General features: G+C 49.0%; 1 protein-coding gene across 1 annotated transcript; it reads left to right on the plus strand.

Annotated features, from left to right (window-relative positions):
• The first annotated feature begins 975 nt into the window (after positions 1-975).
• MYO1A (myosin IA) lies at positions 976-20,034 on the plus strand. The gene is made up of 27 exons (XM_004379905.2): positions 976-1,089; positions 1,225-1,340; positions 1,601-1,695; positions 1,909-2,013; positions 2,224-2,270; positions 2,375-2,438; positions 2,645-2,743; positions 4,756-4,859; positions 4,979-5,126; positions 5,627-5,745; positions 5,827-5,913; positions 8,068-8,133; positions 8,486-8,590; positions 10,671-10,733; positions 10,912-11,112; positions 11,282-11,508; positions 11,863-12,063; positions 12,334-12,427; positions 12,877-13,026; positions 13,163-13,231; positions 13,585-13,659; positions 17,396-17,530; positions 17,936-18,042; positions 18,752-18,884; positions 19,051-19,203; positions 19,375-19,502; positions 19,776-20,034. The coding sequence occupies exons 1-27, from the start codon at positions 976-978 to the stop codon at positions 19,900-19,902; spliced, it is 3,132 nt and encodes a 1,043-aa protein (XP_004379962.1). The 3' UTR covers positions 19,903-20,034.
• The last annotated feature ends 6,695 nt before the right edge of the window (positions 20,035-26,729 follow it).

The following is a 26,729-nucleotide window of genomic DNA, read 5'->3' on the forward strand; positions in this document are numbered from 1 at the left end:
CCAACCGCCCCGCCTTCTCCATCCCACAGGACAGACACAGGAGGGCCGGGCTTCCTCCTTAGGAACATCTGCCATGTACTTACTGCGTGGAGCAGAGCCCCACAGTGCTTCCTGCACTCTGCTCCCCCTTGCCCACTCCCTCCAGCTACTAAAAAGCTGGGTGTTGGGTGTGTCCCTGGGGCAAAGTCTGAGCCAGAAGGTTAAATGAATGGTGTAAAAGCTAGAGATTGAAAAACAGGGATAGATGTGGTAGCACATTAGAGATCCTGACAGCTACTTGCTTGTTGGTATTTGTCTTCTTTGAGGTATTCTAATCTTTTATTGAGCAACTCCTGCACCTATCCTCTAACTCATCCCTCCTCCAGTCCTTACTTAAAAAACGAAGCTCACTGTAGCATGAGAGGGGAAGAGGACCTTTGGAAGAACTTTTTCAATGAGTATGGGTGGGCTGGGGGACTGAAATGGGAGCTGTGAGAGGTAGGGGCTGAGAAGGAGAACTGGGGGCAAACAGGAGGTCTGGACCCTGGCCCGGGCCTCAGGGCAGGAGGGAGAGTTTTCTGTAGATGGCTGCAGCACAAAGCTTGCGTAGCCTTTCCTCCCCAGCCCTTTCTCCTTCAAGCACAACTGTGCTCCCCTAGGCACTGTCTATGGGGTGTTTTCCTTACCCTGATGGTTGCAGGCAGGTGGTCCTGTGTCTCCTTTGCCTTGCCCCCACTGACCGTAATGCAGGGAGCAAGGGATTCCCTCACCGCCCACCAAAAGTTTCAGTCCCCCAACCCCCGTGTTTAGCTTGGGCTTGTCCAGAGACCTCTTCTAGGTTGGAGGCTCTCTCTAGAGTCAGGGCTCGCGGGAGGAAGTCTCTTTTAGGTCTTTCTGCCCTCCTCCCATCAAACAGTTACTAGCACCTAAAGCTGAGCAGACAGCAGCAAATTCCACCCACCCCCTTTACTCCCAGGATCAGTAGCACCTCTGAACATGCCTCTCCTGGAAGATTCCGTGGGAGTGGAGGACCTCGTCCTCCTGGAACCCCTGGGGCAGGAGTCTCTGCTCAAGAACCTCCAGATTCGCTTTGAGAAGAAGGAGATTTATGTAAGTGCAGTATGGGTGCTGCTGGCTACAGGTGTTTGGCCAGAGAACTCACCTGCTCCCCCTCCTCAACTCCCAGCCACCAACCCCTCTCTCAGCTTCCGGGATCATTCCCTTCAACTTCTTTCCTGGCTCCAGACCTATATTGGGAACGTGGTGATCTCAGTGAATCCCTACCAACAACTGCCCATCTACGGCCCGGAGTTCATTGCCAAATACCGGGACTATACCTTCTATGAGCTGAAACCCCACATGTGAGTAGAGGGGCCAAGGCAAGGCTGGCAGGGCCCAGCTTCCTGACTATGAGGTATCTTAATTTCCTTTATCCTTGCCCTGAGGGAAGTTCTCCAGCTGCCTCTTCCTCTCCTGGCCCTCTGGAGGCCCCTTCTTAAGCCTTCTTGCCTCAGTCTGGTCCAAATGGGGACGGTGTATGAGTCTGGGCACTGGGGATTGAGTGAAAGATGGTTTTCTGGACTGGCCCCATCTCAGTCATTGTCTACCTCCACCCCTCAAGCTATGCCCTGGCCAATGTGGCATACCAGTCACTGAAGGACCAGGAACGAGACCAGTGTATCCTCATCACAGGCGAGAGTGGAGCTGGCAAGACTGGTGAGGCACCCTATCGGGGGAGCCCATGGAGTTCCCTCTGGAAGTCCCCCTTTGTCTCTCCAAACCAGGCCTAGTCCTGTCCTATTCACCGAAATTCCTTCCCAGCTTTTCGGACTCTGAGGGGTGTGAGGTGCTGAAATGAGGGGGAGTTAAGGGGGGGGCGGGGAATAGTCAGCTCTGGAGGGGATCCATGTGAGGGTTTCTTTTGGACAGAGGCTAGTAAGCTGGTGATGTCTTACGTGGCAGCTGTCTGTGGGAAAGGGGAGCAGGTGAATTCTGTGAAGGAGCAACTACTTCAGTCAAATCCAGTGCTGGAGGGTGAGAATTCTGGTCTTTGCTGTGCCCTCCCCACATCCCTAGGGGTCAGCCTTAGACCCTCTCCCCCAACATCCCTAAAACCACTGTTTTCATTCAGCATGAAACATCTGAGATTGGTTCGATGACTGGGAGACATTCCTCTTCTCCCTTGTCTAGAGCCCCATCTCTCCCCTCAGCCCCACCTCATGTCCCCTCTCCTCATCTCTGCAGCTTTTGGCAATGCCAAGACCATACGCAACAACAACTCCTCTCGATTTGTGAGTGAACATCTCCCCTGGCCTGGGAGGAGGTGGGAGGAGAGGGTGTGGGGACTTGAGCAGGTGGAATGTGGTACAAACCCCTCTCTGGTCTCTCTCTGAAGGGAAAATACATGGACATTGAGTTTGACTTCAAGGGCTGTCCCCTCGGTGGTGTCATCACAAACTGTACGTGTCTCCCCTGCCCATTCACCACCTCTCTCTTCCACCTGCCCCGCGGTGTCCCTTTCTGCTAATCCACTCCTCTAGGAAGGAGGAATACTAGACTACCAGGAGATTCCCAACTGCTAGGAAGACCAGGGTGAGGGCAGAATTAGGGAAAAGCTGTGGTCTCTCCCAGGCCCTCAGGACATTATTTTCTGATTCTCTGACAGATCTGCTTGAGAAATCCCGAGTGGTGAAGCAGCTTAAAAGAGAAAGGAACTTCCACATTTTCTATCAGCTGCTGGCTGGGGCAGATGCACAGCTGCTAAGTAAGGCCTGCCCTGGACACATGGCAGAACATCCCCAGCCTCCGCTTGATCCTCAGAACCTCTGGTCCTATTGGGCCCCCACAGTCCTCTTCCCTTGAGTCCCCCAGACTTTGTCTTGCCTGTATTCCCCACCCTGAACCTTACTCATCCATTGTAGGAAACAATCCTCTGACCTCTGAGCTCTCTCCCATTTCTGGGGTTTTATTGCCAGATATAAACCTGCTTGCCTTGTCGCTGCCCTTACTCCTCTGTCCCTCCTTGGTTCCTCTTTCCCCAAGCTGGCTTCAAAAAAGGAACAGCCATTTCTACCTGCCATCCTTTCCTACCCTCAGTCTTAAGGGATTTTATCAATAGTTCAGCAGGAAAAGGGGAAGATGTTACAATGAGCTCTAGTTGAGGTTGCTCTGGGTCTACATCTGCCTCACCCAGGACCCTGTTAATGATTTCTTCTTCTTAAATAGCTCTATGGAAGTTTCATTAATTCATTCATTTATTAAATTTCTTGAATATCGACTATGATCAGACATTAAAGGAGATGAGAAAGACATGGACCCTGTCCTCAAGGAACTTACAATCTTCTAGGGATGGCAGATGTATGAACAGTCACATTGCAATACAGTGTAGTTTGTGCCAACAGGCCTGTGCAGGTGGCTTTAGGACCAGGAGGCATGGAGCACCTTGCATTGTCTCGTGGGTAAACCCATCCCCGCCTACTGGCCTGAATGCTGGACTCGCCCTAGGTGGCTTTGGGTGGGCCCTATCAGAGTTTGCCTCCCAATCTCCCTCTAGCTGTGAACACTTTGGGTGTCTGGCCCCCGAGGATCTGTCCCTTGGGTTTCTGATTATTCTGTGCTAGACTTGTGCTTGTCTCTTTTTTTCCCTCCTAGAGATCTCTTTGGTTCAAGAACCCCCACAGCTCTCACCTCCCTCCTGGCTTAATAGTCTTGGTTGTGTTCAATTTGTCTGAATCATAGGCACTAGGATCTTGTTCTGGCTGACTCTGTTAGAAGAGGGCTTTTCACCTATTGATTTCAGCTGAGTCTGGGCAGGGTCCCCCTGGTGTCATCATCTCAGGGCCTCTCTGACTCATTTTCCCTGCAGATACCCGTCCCCTAGTAGGCTCCTGTTTTAAAATTTGTGTCAAAGGGAAGCCCCCATTAAACTCTAGTCTGAGGGACACTTCTTGATTCTGAGATCGTTTTAATAACATAATGGACATCCTTCAAGTTCCAGAATCAACCTAATCCTTCCCATCTCAGATGAACAGCTTTGACTATTCCCTTGATTCATTTATTTAAAAAAAAAAAAAAAGTTCCTGAATGCCAGCCAGTTACCTGGAATCTGGAGATGAGAGACACAGTCTCAACACACAAGTATTCATTTGTGGGAGAGAGAGACAGAAAACCTAACCCATGTGATATGTGATGGAATAGAGATTCACTGGGGAGGAGGGGAAGGGACACAAGAAAGCCATTTGGCTCAACCTTACAGTGCCAGAGAGAACCTTCTAGAACAGGTGTCAGGGTTAGGGGAGTACAGTACCTGCCACTTTGTTGGTACTCAGTGAAAAAACAGTGAATGAACCAATCCAGACCAAGGGTGAGGTGTTGAGACTGGGGGTGGGTGGGAGATATGTGCTTACCCTTCTCCCACCCCTTTTGTTCTCCCAGAAGCACTGAGTCCTGAGCAGGATGGAGGATTTGTGTGTTTGTTTTTATTGTTCAGAACCCTGAGTGTGGGTAAAAGAAGAGAATGAGGCTTTTCTTCCATAAAAGTTAAAAAAAGAAAAACAATGTAAACACTCAAACCCTATATACCACTTAAAAATTTTGTCTATTAGCATAGGAAAAGTTGATCTCAAAACAAAAGACATAGGAGAAAAACCTAAACCAAACATGGCTCCTTTGAATAAGTGAATGAACCAGCCTAGGGCAAGGGTTGTGTGGTGTCAAGGCTGGGAGGCTCCAGAGAGCCTGTGCACTGACCTCTTCCCTTCACATTGGCCCTCCCAGAGGCCCTGAAGCTCGAGCGGGAAACAAGCCTCTATGCCTATCTGAACTGGGAGGCGTCCAGAGTGGATGGCATAGATGACGCCTCCAACTTCAGGGCTGTGCAGGTGGGTGCCCAGGGCAGAGTAGGCTCGGGACCTCAGGCCATTCCATGAGCGCAGCGTTGAGAAGGGAGGCTTTGGACTGGTACCACCAATCCAGCTTCTGGTTCTGTTTTCCCCCTAAGAGTGCAATGACTGTGATTGGGTTCTCGGACGAGGAGATTCGACAGGTGCTAGAGGTGACAGCCGTGGTGCTGAAGCTGGGGAACGTGGAGCTCTCGGATGAGTTCCAAGCCGATAGGATACTAGCAAGCGGCATCCATGATGGGCAAGGTCAGCACCACCCTACCAGAGCCCCTACCCAGCCCATGATTCTCCTACTACAGTTCTGACTCTTCTAGCATCTCCAGCTTCCTTGCATTTACCCTGATTCAATTCCACTCAGCCCACTCCTGGGTTCTCCCCTAAACAGACTCATTGATAACTCCCAGTGAGGCATACTGGAAAGAGGTTTTGTAGTTTGATAGACCTAGGCTCTGGGACTTCTCTGAGTCTCAGTTGATTCTTCTGCAAAATGGGAATATTCACACCTGTTTCAGGAGATTCTCATATTAAAGTAGTTAATGCCAGCAAAGTGCCCAAATCTCCCTTCTCTCCCACCATACAGAGATTCCTCCAAAGCCATAATTGGCTGAATGACTTTCCTCGAGCAGACTCAGGGACACAAATCTCTGAGGCAGTTTCACTTATCAGTCCCACCTCCCTCCCCAGGTTGGGAGTGGAGTGGGAGGAAGCCTCTTCTCAAGCCATGTTGCATTTTCTCATCACTCCAGGTGTTCAGGAGATTGGGGAGTTGGTGGGTTTAAGTGCAGAGGAACTAGAGAGCGCTCTGCGTTCAAGAACCGTGGAAACGACCAAAGAAAAGGTGGTCACTGCATTGACTATCATCCAGGTAAGGGGCCCTATAAGAGGGGGCTTATTTTGAGCCTGTTCTGTGGCTACCCTCGCTGACCAGCTTGGCCTAACCCTGCAGGCTCAGTACGCTCGGGACGCTCTGGCCAAGAACATCTACAGCCGCCTCTTCAATTGGATAGTGTACCGAATCAACGAGAGTATCAAGGTGAAGAGCCCTCCTCCCTTAACACGCTCCTACTTGCCTCACCTTTCTTGCCCTGGTGTCCAGCCCCATACCTTGAGTACTGAGATTAACAGTACGGAGGGTGAGGGATGGGGTACCGTTCCTTTCAATAGTATATTGTTGTGGAAACATCACTGGCTTCTGAATTAGACAATCTGGACCCCCTACTGAGAGCGTGTGGCCTTTCAATTTCACAAAGATTCTGAGTTTCAGTTTCCTGATATGGAATATGGGCCACTAATGCTCACCTGCTTCATAGGGTTTAGTGAGGATCAGATAAAACTATCTGTTATCTAGTGCTGCTATAACAAATACCACAAGTGAGTGGCTTTAACAAACAGAAATTTATTCTCTTACAGTCTAGGAGGCTAGAAGTCCAAATTCAGGGTGCCAGTTCCTGGGGAATGCTTTTTCTCTCTGATGGTTCTGGGGGAAGGTACTTGTCATCAATCTTCCCCTTGTCTAGGAGCTTCTCAGTGCAGGGACCCCGGGTCTAAAGACGTGCTCCACTCCCAGTGCTTCTTTCTTGATGGCATGAGGTCCCTCTCCTCTCTGCTTAATTCTCTCTTTTATATCTCAAAAGAGATTGACTCAAGTTACAACCTAATCCTGTAGTTTGAATCCTGCCTCATTAACATAACTGTCTTTAATCCTACCTCATTAACATCATAGAGGATAGAATTTACAACACATAGGATAAGCATATTATATCACAAAATGGTTGAAAACCACACAACACTGGGAATTATGGCCTAGCCAAGTTGGCACACATTTTTTTTTATTGTTGTACTTTAAATGAAAGTTTACAATTCAAGTTAGTCTCTCATACAAAAATTTATACATACATTGTTTTGTGACCCTAGCTGCTCTCCCTATACAGTGACAGCACACTCTTCCTTTCCACCCCGGATTTACCGTGTCCATTCAACCAGCTCCTGACCCTCTCTGCCTTCTCATCTCGCCTCTGCACAGGAGCTGCTCATTTATTCTCATGTATCTACTTGAGCTAAGAGGCACACTCTTCACGAGTATCGTTTTATGTCCCATAGTCCAGTCTAACCTTTGTCAGAAGAGTTATCCTTGGGAATGGTTTTAGTTTTGGGCTAACAGAAAGTCTGGGAGCCATGTCTTTCAGGGTCCCTCCAGTCTCAATCAAACCATTTAGTCTGCTCTTTTTACTAGAATTTGAGTTCTGCACCCCACTTTTCTCCTGCTCTGTCAGGGACTCTTTGTTGTGTTTCCTGTCAGGGCGGTCAGTGTGGTAGTCCGGCACCATCTAGTTCTTCTGGTCTCACGGTGATGAAGTCTCTGTTTTATGTGGCCCTGTCTGTCTCTTGGGCTAATACTTTCCTTGTGTCCATGATGTTCTTCATTCTCCTTTACTCTAGGTGGGTTGGGACAAACTGATCTATCTTAGATGGCCTTGACACGCATTTTTGAGGGACACAATTCAATCCATGACACCATATGACCCAACAATTCCACTCCTAAGTATATATACCCAAGGCTATTGAAAACACATGACCACATAAATACTTGTACACAAATGCTCATAGCAGCATTATTCATAATAGCCCAAAAGTGGTTATGACAAGGGTTAATGAAATATGGATATGAAATTGTTTGTAAAATGCTCTACAAATATAAGGGATGGTTAATATCCTGAGAGGGTTTTAGTGTCTTTCTACCTCATACCAAACCAAAAAACCAAACCAGTGGCTGTTGAGTTGATTCTGACTCATGGCAACCCCATGAGTGTCAGAGTAAAATTGTACTCCATAGGGTATTCAGTGGCAGATTTTTTGAAAGTAGATTATCAGGACTTTCTTCCAAGGCACCTCTGGGAGAACTTGAACCACCAACCTTGTGGCTAGCAGGTGAGCATTAACTATGCCACCCAGGGACCCCCATACCTCGTACCAAGGGAGCACAATTCTGAAAATCTGTTTGCATCTTCCTTTTTCTCCTTTCCTCCCTGCTTGCTTATCCTCCCGTGTATGGAGAAGGAAGGAGAATAAAATCACAACAGTTCCTTTTTAACTTGGTCAAGGCCACCCTAGTTCTGTTTGCTTCCTGCTCCAGCCACATCCACCCCAGAAGGGCCTGTCCTTAGATTGTTCTTTCCCTCCTCTTCAGGTGGGCGCTGGGGAGAAGAAGAAGGTAATGGGGGTCCTGGATATCTATGGCTTTGAAATACTACAGGTAAGGGAGCTTCACCCAGCCTCAGCACCCTACTTCCCTAGGGTTAGAGGTGGACAAAGAAGCCCTGGTGGCACAATGGTTAAGTGATCGATTGCTAACTGAAAGGTCAGCAGTTCAAACCCACCAGCAGCGTTGCAGGAGAAAAGAACTGGTGATCTGCTTCAGTAAAGATTACAGCCCAGGAAACCCTATGGAGCAGTTCTGCTCTGTCATATAGGGTCGCCATGAGTCGGAATTGACTCAATGGCACACAACAACAGAGGTGGACAGGCTCAAAGGGGGTGATGTGAGAGAGGGGAAGAAGGGTCTTGGGGTGAGCTACTCTCTCTTTAACCTGTGTACCCTCCCTCAGGATAATAGCTTTGAGCAATTTGTGATCAACTACTGCAATGAGAAACTCCAGCAGGTATTCATAGAAATGACCCTGAAAGAGGAGCAGGAGGAATATAAGAGAGAGGTAAATGAAGTCTGCTGTCTGTTTCCTCCTTCTTAAATGACTTCTAAGATATATGCCAGATCTTTCTCCTTGCTTGCAATTTCCCCTAAGTTGTCCCCAGATGGGAACACAAAGGACATAAAGTTCCACTTACACAGCCGAACATTGCAGCAATGCCAAGTAGCCCTAATTCTCTGCTATTGCCCGCTGCTTCCCGCACTCCAGCCTCCCACTCCAGAAGGGCCAGAATGATGGACATGTGGGGTGTGTGTGTGTGTGTGTGTGTGTGTGTATATGTGTGTGTGTGTGTGTGTGTGTGTGTGTGTGTGTGTGTGTGAAGAGTCCTGACAAGGGAGAAGTGACAGCTGTGCTTGGCCTATGGCAGACTGTGAACCCAATTTAGAAGGCACATTTCTCCTGGGTGTGACACCCTACCACATCTCTTCCTTTGCCCTTCTCTAACATCTCAGAATCCTTTGTCTCCTCTGGGGCCCTGGCAGCTGTGGTCATTGCCTCCTGCAGCATCCTGATTCCCGATTTCCTCACTGGAAGTGCCCCACAGCTCAAAATTTCCACACTTCTCCCCAGATTCAGTGAAAACCCCTGTTTTCTAAGGCTAGGTGTTAGAAAGGCTCTATGATTGAACTAATCCACCTCAAAGAGTGAATGGCAGACAGTCTAACTCATGAAAACCCTCCCAGACTCTGCGTGCTCTCAGGAGCCTCTTTTGGCAGAATTTTGGACAACATGGTGGCAAGGTGCAGAGAAGTGTTTTCAGTTGTTTTGCATGTTTTAATTTAAAAAAATAAATTATCGAATAGATAACGCATTCCCATGCTTCAAAATTCAAAAAGCTTGAAAGGATGTTTAGTGAGATGTCTCCTTCCTACCCCGTCCCTGGCCTCCTAGTTCTCCTCCCCAACCAAGGAAACCAAAGTACCTCCTTCCAGAGATGTTTTGTGTATATATAGGCAAATCTGTAAATACATATTTTTTCTACAAAATTTATACAAATGGCAGTAAATACTCTGTTCTGTACCTTATTTTTATCACTTAACGAGAGATCTTCCCATATCAGTATATAAAGATCGTTTTTTTTTTTTTTTTTTTACAGCTACATAGGATTGTGAGGATATCATAATTCATTTAGCCAGCTGGGGAAGTTATTTTTGGGATGAAGTGGGAGGGCAACTTGACTTAATTTCACCCTGTGAGGGAGGAAGGAAGAAAGGCTTGTGCTCCTCAGACACACCTGGGGATGGCCTCAGCCTAGGAGGTCTGGCCCTTGGGACTGGTGTGTGGTCAGGAGCTATCCTGTCTTCAGGGCTAATGCCCGGCAAGTCCCTAAAGTAGGGAACAACTGTCTTGGGTCTTCTGCTTCTGTACCACTCCTGCTTTTTAAATTTATTTTTTACTATACAGTCTCAAAGGTATTATATAGATCAGTGGTTCTCAAAGTGTGGTCCTGGACCAGCAGCATCAGCATCACCTGGGAATGTAATGGAAATGCAAATTCCCAGGCCCCACCCTGACCTGCTGAATCAGAAACTCTGGGGATGAGGTCCAGCAATCTGTGTTTTAACAAGCCCTCCGAGGTGATGGTGATGCACACTGAAGTTTGGGAATCACTTATGGTGATCTTTGAACATGTGGCAAATTAGCTTTGTTGTTTGTTGATAAATTCTTGCTTATGGGCTCATTTTACAGTTAATTCCCAAAGTAGCATGACCATTTGCTTTTCCACATACACATGGATCCTTCTCCACTCCCACAGTGGGGGTAATCCCTATCCTAGTCCTCCCGCAATATATTACACTCCCCTCTCCTCCCTACCCCACCTACGGGGCTCCTTGCATTGTCTTACCCCTCCTCAGAGCTGCTCTGGCTCCTCCTATGTGTCTGTCCACCCATCCTATAAATTCTCTACCAGTCTTGGAGGGATGGGAATGTAAATAGAAACTGCACCAAAGTACTCCTCCAAACTATGGGGCTTTCTGATGGTACCTTGTGGGGTGGTTGAAAGAGGCAGCTGGTGCTGGTGAGGCCATGAGGACTTGTCTTGGGCCCACTCCCTGTAATTTGTTGTATCTCCCTTCACCAGGGCATACCATGGACAAAGGTGGAATACTTTGATAATAGTATCATCTGCAACCTTATTGAGCATGTGAGTTATCCTTCATTACCTCTGAGATGCCCCCTTACAGACAGCCTGAACATTCCTGCCCTGCCCTTCCCCTTGATAAAGAGGGCAAAGAATGAGAAGGTTATGGGGGGCAGCAGGGAGAGCATGGCTATCTTGGGGACCGGGTCTGGGTTGGGCTGATCTTGTTCCCCTGGCCCAGAATCAGCGAGGCATCCTGGCCATGCTGGATGAGGAGTGCCTGCGGCCTGGGGTGGTCAGTGACTCCACCTTCCTAGCGAAGCTGAACCAGCTCTTCTCCCAGCATGAACACTATGAGAGCAAAGTCACCCAGAATGCCCAGCACCAGTATGACCATACCATGGGCCTCAGCTGCTTCCGCATCTGCCACTATGCGGGCAAGGTGATGTGGCAGCCTGGGGGGAAGAGACTAGGTCCGGGGCAAAGACTGAAGGCAATGGGGGAGGAGTTGAGGGAGGTGAGAGCTGCGAATACTTCACCACGGGACAGAGGAGGGCCAAGTGCTGGGACAAGGCCTTGGGGCCTCCAAACCAATAGCTACCCCTCTACAGGTGACGTACAATGTGACCAGCTTCATTGACAAAAATAATGACTTACTCTACCGGGACCTATCCCAGGCCATGTGGAAGGCCCAGCACCCCCTCCTTCAGTCCTTGTTCCCTGAGGGTGATCCCAAGCAGGTGTCTCTGAAACGCCCCCCGACTGCTGGGGCCCAGTTCAAGAATTCGGTGGCCATACTAATGAAGAACCTGTATTCCAAGAATCCCAACTATATCAGGTGACATGCTGGGCACACAGGTGGATGTGTTACATACATGATGGCACATGCAGCATCTGCATACTATAGAACATGTCCACGGGGCGGGAGGATGTCTTTGGAACAAGGGGATCAGAGGTTCTTTCCCGTGGAAAACAGAGCCAGACAAGGAGCTGAAACTCCTGTAGGAGGGAGACCATCAGACTTTGGTAGCATCAGTAGTGAATGAAACTTGGAAGGCCAGCTTATCTCCTTCCTCTGAAATATGTCAACTAAGGGGAATGTGCGCAGAATAGGGGTGCAGAGACCAGGCTGGGTGACACTGGCAAAGGTGTCAGCTCTTGAAGCCCATGCCTCGCCCTACCTCCCACCCAGGTGCATTAAGCCCAATGAGCATCAGCAGCACGGTCAGTTCTCCTCAGAGCTGGTGGCCAACCAGGCTCTATACCTGGGGCTGCTGGAGAATGTGCGGGTGCGACGAGCGGGCTACGCCTACCGCCAGGGGTACGGGCCCTTCCTGGAAAGGTACCGAATGCTGGGCCGGAGCACCTGGCCTCACTGGAAGGAGGGAGCCCGGTAAGACCCAGTGGGGAGACTGGGGAGCAGGTAAGGCAATGAAGGAACATCTCTGGGGAAGAGACCAAGAGGGGATGATACGGTGCACATCTGCTGAAGCTTGCTGAATGGATACTTGGGGAAATGAATTAAATCATCACTTTTTGGAGGCTCTGAGGTCTGTTTGAGTCCCCAACCCTCCCTCCAGGGTGAGAAGGGCTAGGGGGAAGGTGGAGAAGGACCCTCTCCTGGGAGATCCCTCTGCAGCCTTCTCCCATCTGCTCCGTGTAGGGAGGGGGTTGAGAAGATCATAGGGGAGCTGAGTGTGGCCTCAGAAGAGCTGGCCTTTGGAAAGACAAAGATCTTCATTAGGAACCCCAAGACTGTGAGTTGGAGAGTGTACTTGTGTTTGGTGGGGTGGGAAGGTGGAGGAGTGAGAGGCTGGAGGGGAGGGAAGCATCTATAATCTGACTGTGGATGAGGAGGTCTTCTCACTGCAGGGGCTTTATCCCTGGGAGCTGAATCCTTGGATTCCCACCCCTGCCTGAGCTTGGTGCTTGCTTGGCCCCTGAGTGCCTCTACCTGAAGTGAAACTCCTTGAGGGCAGGGGTGATATTCTACTCATGCCTGATTTCCCAACACCTAGCACAGTGCCTGCTATAGTTAGAGTTCAGTAGATGCTTGTTAAATGAATGAATGAACAGATGAAGGAAGGAATTAACAAGATATTAGAATAATCCGATAAAGTGCAGACTGGAAGCCTCTGGTACTGTGAGGTGTAGGAGAGAGAGTGCTACTCCCCAGCCTCTCTGCCCCATCTCCCCGTCTCCCCAGCTTTTCTACCTGGAAGAGCAGCGGCGCCTTAGACTCCAGCAGCTGGCCACGCTCATCCAGAAGACATACCGAGGCTGGCGCTGCCGCACGAGCTACCAACTGATGCGCAAGAGTCAGATCCTCATCTCCTCCTGGTTTCGGGGCAACATGGTATCAGCCACCCCCAAAGCCCCATCCGCCTCACTTTAATGGGGAGAGTGGGCAGTAGGAGAGGTGGTTCAAGAGGCAGGGTTTGAGTGGGCAGGTCCACAAGGGAGGTTTCTAACAGGCCCAATGTTTTCTGCAGCAAAAGAAGCGCTATAGAAAGATCAGGGCGTCAGCACTGCTGATCCAGGCGTTCGTGAGAGGGTGGAAGGTAATGGGGAATGGGGGAGAGGCTCCTCCTGGGTTGTATCAGCTTCTGAGGAGCAAGTCTTGGCCATATCCAGGGCATAGCCTTGTACAATGACACGTCTGCGTTTCTGTGTATCTGTCAGGGTGACTGTGTGTTGAGGGATTTGTATATTTGTCTGGTCGGGGGTGGGCTCTGCCTTCTGTTTTCAGTGTCCTCCTTACTGCCGGGGTATCTGACTTTATGCCCTCCACCTCCAGCTACAGTCTCAGCCCTTTATCTTACTCCCCTCTTTGTGTGACTGAAAGATAGTGGAACCTCTTCCTCTAGATACTCCCTATCTTCACATTGACTCCTTTCCTCTATGCCCCTGCCAGGCCCGCAAGAATTATCGAAAATATTTCCGGTCAGGGGCGGCCCGCACATTGGCAGATTTCATCTACAGGAGCATAGTAAGTGGTGGGGACTGAGGGTGGGAGCCAGGGAGGAGAAGAGAGGGACAGGTTTGGAAGAGGAAGTTGTGAGATTTGAGGCTACTCAAAACTTTCCCCCAAGATCTTTCTTGATCTGCATGTAGTTAAGTCCTAGAGAAAGGGGGTAGGATAGCAGCCTGCGGGGAGCAGCCCCAGTGCCTTGGGGCCCAGGGGCAGAATCAAAGGGCATTTTGGCTTGAGTGGACATTCCAGGCAACCTTGGGGCAAGAAGGGGTCCTAGCATACCCAGCATCTAGTCCATGGGTGAATAGGCCCAAGAAGAGGCTGGGGCTGGATGTTTAACAACGGTTGAAGGGGCTGAGCCTCAGTGATAAGCAGAGCAAGGACATATGTGGGATTAACTAGCCCAACATTAGGAGACGCATTTTAGGGTTCGGCTAAGTGGAGGAGTGAGGCAGTGGCCGTTCAGTGATTGAATTCTTGCCTTCCATGTGGGAGAGCTGGGTTTGATTCCTGGCCAATTTATCTCATGCACAGCTACCACCTGTCTGTCAGTGGAGGCTTGTGTGTTGCTATGATGCTGAACAGGTTTCAGCAGAGCTTCCAGACTAAGAAGGACTAGGAAGAAAGGCCCTGGCAATCTACTTCCAAAAATCAACCAATGAAAACCCTATGAATCACAGTGGTCTGGTCCACAACTGATCATGGGGATGATGCAGGACTGGGCAGTGTTTCATTCCGTTGTGGGTCACCGTGAGTCAGGGGCTGATTAATAACAACAAGGGTGGAGGAATCATACCTTCCCTCTGTCCCCTCTGAAACTATAGCAGGAGAGTCAGAAGGTAAATCTCAGGAAGGGCCTGTCTTAATTCTGGAAGACTTGCATCAGGGTGGGCAGGAAGAAGCCAGGGCCAGGCCTAGAGACATCTGAATTATGAACCATTTCCAGTGGGAGGAAATGGAGACAGAGAAGGGTGATTTCTGGAAACATTCACGAGATAGCAGCAGTGCTTCTGAGGGGTGTCGGAGGGAAACCAGATAAGGGAGAGAGCAGCACTTCAGTGAAACCTCGGGAAAGGCCAGAGAGAAGGAGGAAGAGCAGGAAATCTTGGGCAGAGGGCTGGATCTGAACAGTAGCTTGGACTCTGATTAACTGTACTCGTTCAGATATGAGACACATTTGCTGGGAGATTCTCTTTACTGTTGGAGAGGCTGGACCCCTCGGCAGGGTTCTGAAGCGCCGGGCCTCTTCCCTGACTTCCTGAGCCTTTCTTGCGTCCTCCTCCTCTCCTTCTCAAGGGAGTTCCATCTTCCAGGCCTTTTACATTGCCTGGCCTCCTCTCATCCTGGCTCCAGTACGTCTGCTTCCATGGAGTACGTGCTCTCTTGCTACATACCGGAGACCTGTAATCTGATTTTGCTCTTTATCTCCTGACTGGCCCCCTTCTGCCTTTTCTTTCACCTGTATATTATTGGGCAGCTGCTGAATGTCAGCCCAGAAGCTGCTGACCTTAGACCAATATTGCAATAAATCACTCCCCGAAAGAAGCATACAGGGGGCCTCTGGGCATGGATTCCCCCAGTGTTTCTGACTGTAATTAATGATAATACCTACAGTCTTCTGAACACTTACTATACACTAAGTTCTTGACATGCATTAATTCATGTTGTAATGCTTTCAACACCCCTGTGAAGTAGGCCTTACCTTTTCCCTCATTTTATAGGTAAAAAATTAAGGCTCAGAGAGGTTAAAAAACTTGCCAAGGGTCTCACAGCTGGTAAGTGATAGAGCTAGGATATATTTATCTGACTCTAGAGCTTTTACCCATTGCCTAATACTGCCTCAGAAGAAAGGTCTGGCAATCTACTTCTGAAAAATCAGCCACTGAAAACCCTATTGGGCACAGTTCTACTCTGACACACATGGGGCTGCCATGAGTCAGAGTTGACTCAATGGCAGCTGGAACTGGAAACACTGCCCCCAATTAATACTGGCAGGAGCTGGGGCAGGAAGGCTGCATAGGGAAGGGCAACACTTTCTAAATTCAGAAAAAACAATTAAAAAACAAACAAACCCTCAGAGACTACTATCTGACTATTTTGGGCATTAATCATGTATGTTTGACAGTAATGAATGCTGAGGTGCCAGGCAATAGTAATACTGGCTGTGATGGTTAAGGTTGTGTGTCAACTTGGCTGGGCCATGATTCTCAGTGGTTTGGCAGTTATGTAATGATGTAATATGGCAGTAATGTAATGATGTAGTCATCCTCCATTTGTGATCTGATGTGGTCATCCTCCATTTTCACATAATGCTGATTTTCACATGACTACCTGGTCTTTGGAACCTAACCATGTTGATAAGTGAGGAGTGAGTGTGTGTACATACATGCATACATATATATGTATATATATGTAAACACACACACACAGAAAGCAAATAGGGCAAGATGTTAACATTATCAGTTGGTGAATTTAGATGAGGTGTACGTAGATGTTCATTGTGCTGTTTTTTCAACTTTTGTGCAAGCTTAAAAACTTTCAAAATAAAAAATAAATTAAAAGGAAACGCAAGTCAGATTATGTTACCCTTCTGCTCAAAGTCCTCTAACGTTGTTCTGTTTCCCTCAGAATAAAATCCTAAGTCTTTACCACAGCCTAAAAGGCCCTTGGTGATCTGCCCCTGACCAGATCTCTAACCATCTCTCCTCTTGCTCAGTTTACTGCAGCCCCACTGGCTTGCTTTCTGTTCGTGGAACCTGCTACCACTCATTCCTGCCTCAGGCTCTGTCTTTTTCCATCAGAGCAGATATCATTATCGAACATTATATATTTATTTACTTGTGGCCTGTCTCCCACCTCACTCCCCAGTAAAATATAAGCTTAATGAGAATAAAGGCTTTGCTTCATTCACTGCTGTGTCCTCATACCTAGAACAGTGTCAGGCACGAGTAGACCATCATTGCATGTTGTTGAATGGTGAAAAAACACTCAAGACCTGGGATGCTGCCTCCAAGTACTCACTGTCTAGAAGAGGGAGAAGATCTCCAGACAAATAGCTATAGTACAAAGACAGAGGTATAGACAAGTGCACGGGGGGCTCTACTCCCAGGCAAGGGAATCAGAGAAGGCTTTGAACTGAATCTCAAAGGACGGGCAGAATGTGGGTTGGCAGAGTTGAGCTGAGAGGGCAGCATGAGCTAAGGCACAGTGATAATGCATGGGCAGGGTAGAGGGCATGACATGTCTGGTTGGGGTTCCAGGAGAATGCAAGGGATCCCGTGACATGAGGTTGGGCTCTAAGTGGAGGAATTTGAATGTCAGGCTGAGGTGTTTGAACTTGACTGGTCAGAGAGGAGATTTGGTACCTATGCAACAGCCAGCACAGGCAGTGGCCGACAATTGCAGGCAATTGTGAGCTGACAGAATATGGAAGCTACCGGAGCAAAATATTGAGGCCAGATTCATATTGGTTCTTCCCATTTCACTGCCCTGGGTAGTAGGTCTCTGGATAGAACCAATCCTGCCCTCCCTCCGGTCTCCCATGCCTGCTCTTGCCTCCCAGCCCCAAGCCTACACTTCACACTGAAAGAGATGCAGGAGAGTGACTTCCTGCCATCTACTCAGCTCCACTTGTTGCTTCCTACTATGGGTGGCCTTTGTCCCTTTAACCGACAGGATCTGGGTGTGAATTTGCCCATCAGGAAGTGTCTTTTCTCATCATTCTACCCCCACACCCCCTACTCCAACCCAGACACAGAAATTCCTATTGGGGCTGAAGAATAGTCTGCCATCCATCACGATCTTGGACAACAAATGGCCACCTGCCCCTTACAAGTGTTTCAACACAGCTAATCAGGAGCTGCGGCGGCTCTGCCACCAGTGGAAGGTGAGGGGGACCCAGGGAAGCATGTCCTGGTGGCCAGCATCTCTCCTCTCATTTGTTCTTTTATTCAGGAAATACTTACTGAGCACCTGTCTGAGACTAGGCCTTGAGCTGTGTGCTGGGCATGCAGCCCTCGTGATTCTTCTAACTGGTTGATTCTACTCAGCTCCCCTAGCAACCCCTCAGTCCCTGCCCTTCTCCTCAGTGTTCCTCCAGCCCTGCCCTCTCCATGAAGTGACTAGCGCCTGTCCTTTCCTGTGTCTCCCCTAGATTCCTCTAGTCCCTGTCCTTCTCCTTCCATGTCTCTTAGCTCCTACTCCTTCCTGACAGTGTCCTCCCCACCTCCCTCCCGCAGCCCTGCCCTTCTCCAACCAAGACCTTAGCTCCTGCCCTTCCCTTCCCTACCAGTGCAAGAAGTTCCGGGACCAGCTGTCCCCAGAGCAGGTCCAGGTCCTGAAGGAGAAGCTCTGTGCCAGTGAACTGTTCAAGGGCAAGAAGGCGTCATACCCCCAGAGGTGAGGGCCTCCCAGTCCCGGAACAGGTAGTTTCTTCAAGTGCAAAGAAAAGATTCCTTAGGTGGGGCCCTCCCACCCCCATCTAGATAAAGCGGTGGTTCTCAAACTTTAGTGTGCATCAGAATCACCTGGAGGGCTCCTTAGCATCCAGATTGCTGGGTCCCCTCATCAGAGTTTCTAATTCAGGAGGTTGGGGATGGGGCCTAAGAATTTGCCTTTCTTTATTTGTTTTTGCTTTTATTTTAATTTTGGTGAAAATAAAAACAGCAGAACATACACCCATTCATTAATTCCTACATGTACAATTCAATAACATTGGTTATATTGTTCATGTTGTATCACATTCTCGCTATCTTTACCCATATTGTTTCACTACCGTGGACTTAGACTCACTACCCACTAAACTTTTCACCAATGCTTTAGAGTTACTGTTGACAATTTAAAAATGCAATGGTCATGGTGAACTTTCTTTACTAATTTAGCTAAGTAGTTGTTTACTTTTAAAAAATTTGTTTTTCTACTAAGTTCACAGGCGATGCTGATGTTATTGGTCAGGGGCCACGCTTTGCAACCCACTGAGACAAACGATGGGTGGAGGATGGGGAGGGGTGTGGGAGGACTAAGCGGAGAACTCTGGGGGAAAACACAGGGCCTCGGGGTCAGTGAAGAGGACCATGTCTCCACTGTACATTCTTCTGTGTGTCCTCAGTGTCCCGGTACAATTCCGTGGTGACTACATTGGGCTGCAAGGGAACCCCAAACTGCAGAAGCTGAAGGGCGGGGAGAAAGGGCCTGTTCTGATGGCTGAGACTGTGAAGAAGATCAATCGTGGCAATGGCAAGGTGAAGGCCTGACTCCTGAAGTCCTCCCGAAGCCTGATCCCCAGCGGTGGGGCCGGCACCTGGGAACCAGACCAAGGGATTTTCTTTTTGCTTAAGCCTCTAGTTCTGAGTGGAGTGGGGTAGGGTTAATCCCTGCCTTTCTTCATCCTTTCCTGTTCCACCCTAGACCTCCTCTCGGATTCTCCTCCTGACCAAGGAGCATGTGATTCTCACAGACGCCAAGAAGTCCCGGGCCAAGAGTGTCATTGGGCTGGACAGTGTGGCCGAGGTGTCAGTCACCAGCCTCAGTGATGGACTCTTTAGCTTGCATCTGACTGAGGTACCAGGGCCAGGCCAGGGCAGGGCCTGGGACTGGAGAAGATGGTGGCATCCTGGGGCTGGAGGTGATGGGGACCAGACCCCTCACGCTGGGCCTATTCCTTCATTCTGTGATGTTCCTTCCCTTTGAGGAAAGTGAATCCCTTCCCTGGTATTTTTCCCTCTTTATAAGATGTCATCCATGGGCTCCAAGGGAGACTTCCTGCTGATCAGTGACCATGTGGTTGAACTGCTGACCAAGATGTACCGGGCTGTGCTGGATGCCACACAGAGGGAGCTGCCAGTCACTGTGACTGAGAAGTAAGGCCACAAGCTTGAGGCAAGGGAGGGCCTGGGGCAGATGACCAAGCTGTTGACTGGGAGAACTGACACAGTCAGAAAGTGGGGCATACCATGTCAGGGCAGGGCTGGAGAGTGTTTCTTAATCCCCCACCAAGTTGTCTGGGGGAGGTCATGGTACATGGGCTTGCCTCAGGGAGGGGAGGAGCCATCACAGAATTCGTGGGAGGGAAGAGTAAGTAGCTTAGGGTGGATGGGGACTAGCTTTGTCTTTCTGTCTGTTCCCCTCTCCAGGTTCTCAGTGAAGTTCAAGGAGAACATTGTGGCTGTCAAGGTCATCCAGGGCCCTGGGGGTGGTGGGAACAGCCAGCTAAGTTGCAAGAAGAAGGGAAGTCATGGCCTGGAGGTGACTGTAAAATGAAGTGGGTGCCTAATGGAGAGACCACAGCATCTTCCTCCTGGACCAGTACTCACCGTCCCTCCACCCATCTTTTTGGGAGGGTCTCATGTCTGACTCCTCTGATCATGGGACTGGGCTTAGAGATTGAAGAACCCTTGAAGAGGAAGCCCTTTCTTCTCCCAAACCTTTCCAGTCCTCTCCTCCAAACTTAGTATCCCCCCACTCTCAGCCTCTTTGCTCACTAATAAAACATGTGACTTCTGAAAGGTTTGGTCAGTTGGGGAAGGTCCCATGTTCGGCCGTCTTCTTACCCAGTTGCACTTAGACCCCCCTCTCTCATTCCGTTTCCTTTCCTCACGCTCCCTGGAGCCAGCTAATGCAGATAATAAGAATGGAAAAGAAGGGAAATTATCTCTGGGCTCCTTGACCGGCTGAGCTCGGTTAAGGTTTGGAGAAGCTGTGGGGGAGGGCAAAGGGGGGAGCTAGGGAAGGGGCTCAGGTCGCAGGTGGCCACTGGGCAGATTCAGTAAGTGTGTCCCTGGAGGGAAGAAGTGAGGATCCCTGTCTTGGTAGAAACTGGGGTCCTTTGGAGATTTTGCCTGAAAAGAGGCCCAGGGCCGGAAGGCTCACATAAGCTGAGGTGAGCTGGGGAAGGCAGGGTCCTCTCCACCCTGGAGCGCCATTGCCTCCCACCCCAGAGCTTGGCACTGGGCTGCTCACACTTGCCTCCCTGACACCTCCGCCTTGCCAGACACCTGAGATGCCAGGCTGCTGCCAACAGCTTTCAAAAAAATCATTTATTTTGATGTAGTTGTTGTTGAGAATATACATAGCAAAACATGCACCAATTCACCAGTTTCTGCGTGTACAATTTAGTGACATTACATTCTTCAAGTTGTGCAACAGTTCTCACTCTCCTTATCTGAGCTGTTCCTCGCCCACTAACATTAACTCACTGCCCCTAAGGTTCCTATCTAATCTTTCGAGTTGCTGTTGTCATTTTGATCCCATATAGTTCTTAAAAGAGCATAATGCTCAAGGTAGACATTTTTTACTAGTTAAGCTAAACTACTTCTTGGTTTTAAGAAGACTTCTTTTTGGTTTAAGGTTTAAAGATTATCTCAGGGCAATAGTTTCAGGGGTTCATCCAGCCTTCATGGCTCCAGAAAGTCTGGAGTTGTGAGAATTTGAAATTCTGTTCTGCAATTTCCCCCTTTGTCAACAGCTATTTGGTAATCAGTGTCTGACAGCTGGGGCCTGCAGCATGGCACTTGGACAGGGGGAGGCATCCCCACCCAGACTCTCCCATCTCTGTGACTCCATCTCTCCCCTCTTGTCTTCGTAAATTTTCCCTGTGTCATCATCATGATCCTTTTCTCTGTCTCCAACTGTCTTGCACAGGCTCATTGTCCCTGTTTCTTTGGGCTCTGACTAATACCAATACGTAATATTCTGTATAATGCTTTCAATCTTTTTCCACCGCCCTTCGTATCTATTTTCTCACACACTCTGTCATATCCCAGCCTTTCACCCTCCCAGTCTCTACCTTTGGGGAACAAGCAGCTCATCTATTTGCAGTATTTAGATCTGTGCTCTGTGGGAGCTTACAAATGGCTGCCTTTGTTTCTGTCTCCAGATGTCTTCCTCCCTTCCCAGTCTCTTCCTTCTCTGCCTCATCCCTGTCTCCTCCACTGAACTCACTGTTCCTTGAGGCTGGGATCTCTCCCTGCACCTCACTCCCATCAGCAGGCAGCTCACGGTCCCAGGTAATCATGCTGGCGGAGGAGCCCTGATTAACTTCTCTCCCTGCCTGTAGATTAATCTTGCTCTTGGCACACAAGCTCCAAGCCTCTGGAACACCCTGCTCTGAAGTGAGACAGGACCCAGGGAGCCAGCTCTTCCCAGGTGGCTGAGAGGCTCAGGCATGTCTTGGGGAGGGTGTGTGTCCAGCCTTTCCCCATCCCTGACAGCCTCCCATCCTTGACTTCTCAGAACCAGGCTGAGAAGATCCTGTCTGGCTGGGGAGAAGGGGGGAGGGGTGTGGGTAAGAGGAACGGGTGACCCCGAGCCTGAACATCCTGCTCTCCACCTCATCTCCTGCTCCCAGGGCCCAAATTGTCGTCACTTTCCCAGTGAAGTGTCTGGTCATTTTCAGAAGCAATTTCAGGAGAGTATGCAGCTGCTGCTCCCTACCCTACTTTTCCTTTCACAGGGCTAAAGGCACTGTCAGCTTTCTGGGCTGGGGTGGGTGGGTAGAGGTTGCTGGTCATGCCGACTGAAGCTAGTTCAAGGAAGGAGGGGGCTCCTGTCCCTCTCCTTGATTCTCCTGCCTCTCTTGTCCTCTCTTCTTTCCTGCTTTTGCCTCTCTTCTTCTCTTCTGGGGCCCAGGAGCATCTCTTTTCATCCCCTGTAGGCTTCAGGGACTCAGTCTCCCCACCTCTGTTACAGGGCCTGAATAGGCCTCCATCACCTGTGGGAGAAGCTTGACCTCTGCTGCCAGCTGCCCCTCCAGCCCTTCCCCTCCTCACCTAGTTCAACACCCTCAAGGTTTAGGTTGCTTCAGGCCCTGAGGGGCACAAGCTATCCTGAACTCTCCTAAACCCTTTGTGGGGCCATGTCAGCCTCTCACAGCTCAAACCAGCTCTAGTTCAGGCCTGCAGTCTCGGCCCATTTCTTACCCAGTCTCTGAGGGGCTCTTCTAGTTCCTTGCTCTGTGGGTTGTCTCCCAGCTGTCTCCTGGCTGCAGGACTTGGCAGGACACAGAAGCTGCGATCCTTCCATTCTTCACTGGTATCTCTACCCAGTGTCACATATAGGCCTGGCCCTCCATCCACCCCACCCCCCAGCACCCCTCCAGTATGTTGAGGAAGTCCACATGTGTGCACCCAAGTTGTATACCTGTGGTTGTCATGTGCAGGTCATTTTGTGGGCACAGGCTCATGCTGGGTCTTCTTCCACATCTGACCCCTAGGAAATGGCTGGCTAGCCAGGCTCCTCTCAGCACACTGCACATCTTTCCCTGGCCTCATCCCAACCCGCACCAGCAATAAAGAGGGGAACTGCAGGAGACTACCTACCAGGGACACTGGAATCCAAGTACCCAGCTCCTCCAGGTCAGGGACAGTTTTCCTGTCTGAGATGTGGCTCAAATGGAGTAGATGTTAAAAAAAAAAAGTCCTCTGTAGCGCAACACCTACTTGACATCCATTTGCATATAATTTGTGGCAAAATGAAGCTGGGTCTGCTCACCACCTCTCTAATTTAGTTTAGCATCAGCTCTTTCAAGTCTTTGCTAATCCTAGAGATCAAGGGGTGAACAGTTCTCTCTGCCATCCTCTTGCTCCCCCCATCCTTGGCTCCCTCCATCCTCTGTGAAATGCTGCATCATCAAAGGACATTATTCATGGTGGACCTTTGCTGAAGCCCTGCTTCCCTGGTGCCTGGGCTTGGGGGCAGGGATGGACCGGGGTCGGGGGGGTTGTTGATGAAGAGATGGGACCCTGGAGGCTTTGGTTCTCAGCTCTTGATCTAACTTGCTCCTCTTTTGGCCTCTCCCCTCTCTCCCCCTCATCTCCAGCCTACCTCCTTGGGCTTCCTTCTCCGGATGGATGCTGGGGAGGGGAGATGGTTAGGTACAATTAGGAACAGCATCTGAGCTTCTTAAGGGGCTGAACCAGCCATACCATTTGAATATAAATGTAAACCACCTCCCCACTTGTGTCCCTCATCCCACCAAGTGCTCCCTGCTCACACAGCCCTATAATTAGCTGGGTAATGGGAAGCTTTGGATGAGTCCTCATTAGCTTCTCACATATTAAAGAGGCCTTGAGACCCAGCTGCTGGCTTTACTCTGAGGGGACCTCTTTCAGTATGTTCCATGTCCCTGGGAGTGTAGGTGGGGAGACAAACACTTCAGAACCCACGAGTGCTTGAGAGGCTCCATAAAAGATCCCATTTGAGTATGAGATACAAGAAGCTTGTTTTTGTTTTTTTTTTAATATAAGTATACCTACCTACTCCTCATTTATCAACTGTATCGTTATCCAACATTTTGCATTTACAACAATAGTAAAATAGACTATTTTGTGCATTAATGACATACATCTGGCAGTAACAAATGCTGGGGTTTGAGGCAAGAGTAACATTGGCTGTGATAGTTAAGGTTATGTGTCAGTTTGGCTGGGCCATGATGGTCAGTGGTTTGATGTTATGTAATGATGTAATTTGGCAGTTATGTAATGATGTAGTCATCCTCCATTTTGTGATCTGATGTGGTCATCCCTCATTTTTGTATAATGCTGATTTTCACATAACAACCTGGTCTTTGGAACCTAACCATGTTGATAAGTGAGGAGTACGTGTAAATATTGAGCACCTGTTACATGCCAGACACTTTAGAGCTAGGGATACAATAGCAAAGAAAACAGACTAAAACCCCCACCCTCATGATGTTACATTATAGTGGGGAAGTAAAGACAATAAATCAGTAAAATAGTTAGCATGTTATAAAATATGTTCTATGAAGAACAAAAAGCAGGATGGGGATATGGAGTATTGGGGTGGTTTTGATTTTAAATAGGGTGATTGGGAAAAGCCTCAGTGAGCAGAAGTCTTTGTAGTAAACACACAACAGAGATAAGGCTTTCTTCCCAATCCCAAATTGTAGAAGAGTAGAAGGTCTCAAGTCTCCAAGTCTTTTGGAGGGGTGGGCCACCCACTTCCTCTGGAAGCTAACTATTCCCTCTATAGGTCAGAGTCCACACCAGTGCAGTAAAAAGAACGGGAGATTTGGAGTGAGAAAAACTTGAATTTGGGGCTGTTCTCCACTGATTAGTAGCTATGTGTCCTGGAGCAAGTGACTTCACCTTATGAGCCTCAGTTTCCTCATCTGAAAAATAGGAATATTTCCTACCTACATAGGTTGTATGCTTTCACCGTATTTATTCAATCTGTATGCTGAGCAAATAATCCGAGAGGCTGGACTACATGAAGAAGAATGCGGCATCAAGATCGGAGGAAAACTCATTAACAACCTGTATTATGCAGATGACACAACCTTGCTTGCTGAAAGTGAAGAGGACTTGAAGCACTTCCTGATGAAGATCAAGGACTACAGACTTCAGCATGGATTGCACCTCAACATAAAGAAAACAAAAATCCTCACAACTGGACCAATAAGCAACATCATGATAAACAGAGAAACGATTGAAGTTGTCAAGGACTTCATTTTACTTGGATCCACAATCAACACCCATGGAAGCAGCAGTCAAGAAATCAAATGATGCATTGCATTGGGCAAATCTGCTGCAAAAGACCCCTTTAAAGTGTTAAAAACCAAAGATGACACCTTGAAGACTAAGGTGTGCCTGACCCAAGCCATGGTATTTTTAATCAATTGCCTCATATGCCTGTGAAAGCTGGACAATGAATAAGGAAGACCGAAGAAGAATTGATGCATTTGAATTATGGTGTTGGAGAAGAATATTGAATATACCATGGACTGCCAGAAGAACAAACAAATCTGTCTTGGAAGAAGTACAGCCAGCATGCTCCTTATAAACGAGGTTGGCGGGACTTCATCTCAAGTACTTTGGACATGTTATCAGGAGGGACCAGCCCCTGGAAAAGGACATCATGCTTGGTAAATTAGAGGGTCAGAGAAAAAGAGGAAGACCCTCAACAAGATGGACTGATACAGTGGCTGCAATGATGGGCTCAAGCATAACAACAATTATGAGGATGATGCAGAACTGGGTGGTGTTTCGTTCTGTTGTACATGGGGTCGATATGAGTCAGAACTGACTCAATGGCACCTAACAGCAACTTGGTGGTGGTGATGAAAATCAAATGGATTGCTCTATGCCGAAGCACCTTGCAATGTTCAAGCCCTGCGACTTTCTATGTTGGGAATGACTAGTCATTCTGGTGGTCTTCACTTTGCACCTCCCCTAGTCTTTCAGCCTCTTGTCTCTTTCTGGGTTTTGTCTCTGATTCTGACTCTGACTCTTTCCCTGGGGCTCTCTACCTTGGGTGTGAAATGAGCAGGATAAGCCCCCTCAACAGTGAGGGGTGAACCAGAGGGAGACAGGTTAGAGCAGAAAACGTGTAACTGAGGAGAAAAAGAAGCAGCAATTAAGAGATCAATGCAGGGGTGGAGGCGAGGGTATGGGAACAGCTTAGCTATCATGTTCTGTTCCTCTCCTCTGGGCTTACAGCAGGAGGGATAGAAGTTAGAGTTCTGGAAGAATGAAACTAAGTCAAGGCTGATTCAGGATCAAGAAGGAGTAGGATGGGGGGCGCCAAGAGGAGAGCCATTAGCTTGGAGGAGCAGTGGAAGGAGGCAGACACTGGAGGCTTTTGGATTCAGTAGCAGGGGGGAAGTACTGACCCTCACTTGGTATTAAGTACCAATGTGATGGGGCAGCTCCAGCATTCCACTTGGGGCGGTTTCCAGTGGGGAGGAGGACAGAGGGAGAAGTGAGGACTGGAGGGGACCCTAGACTCACCTCCCAATCCTCAAGGATCTCAGCCTGGTCGTCCAGGTGGTGGGAGGCCCAGAGAGGCCCCTAGCTAAAATTGTTCTGGCCTGGCAGTCAAGCTCGAAGCTTTAAAGGGAGAAGGAGGTGGTGGATGAACAAGTTGGAGAAAGAGACCCAGGGGTCCATACCTATTGAGCTAGACCTAGCATGGAAAATTTGTGAAAACCACACACAGCATTCCTTAGAGTGTGTGGCTTAGGTGCAGTTGGAAAGTGGACTGTTGGACAACTTGAGCTCACTGCTGGGTTTGTGGCTGGCGTGTGTGTGTGTGTGTGCGTGTGTGTGTGTGTGTGTGTGTGTGTGTGTGTG

The sequence above is a fragment of the Trichechus manatus genome, unplaced genomic scaffold (genome assembly GCF_000243295.1).
Source record: "Trichechus manatus latirostris isolate Lorelei unplaced genomic scaffold, TriManLat1.0 scaffold00069, whole genome shotgun sequence".
NCBI classification, from domain to species: Eukaryota; Metazoa; Chordata; class Mammalia; order Sirenia; family Trichechidae; genus Trichechus; species Trichechus manatus.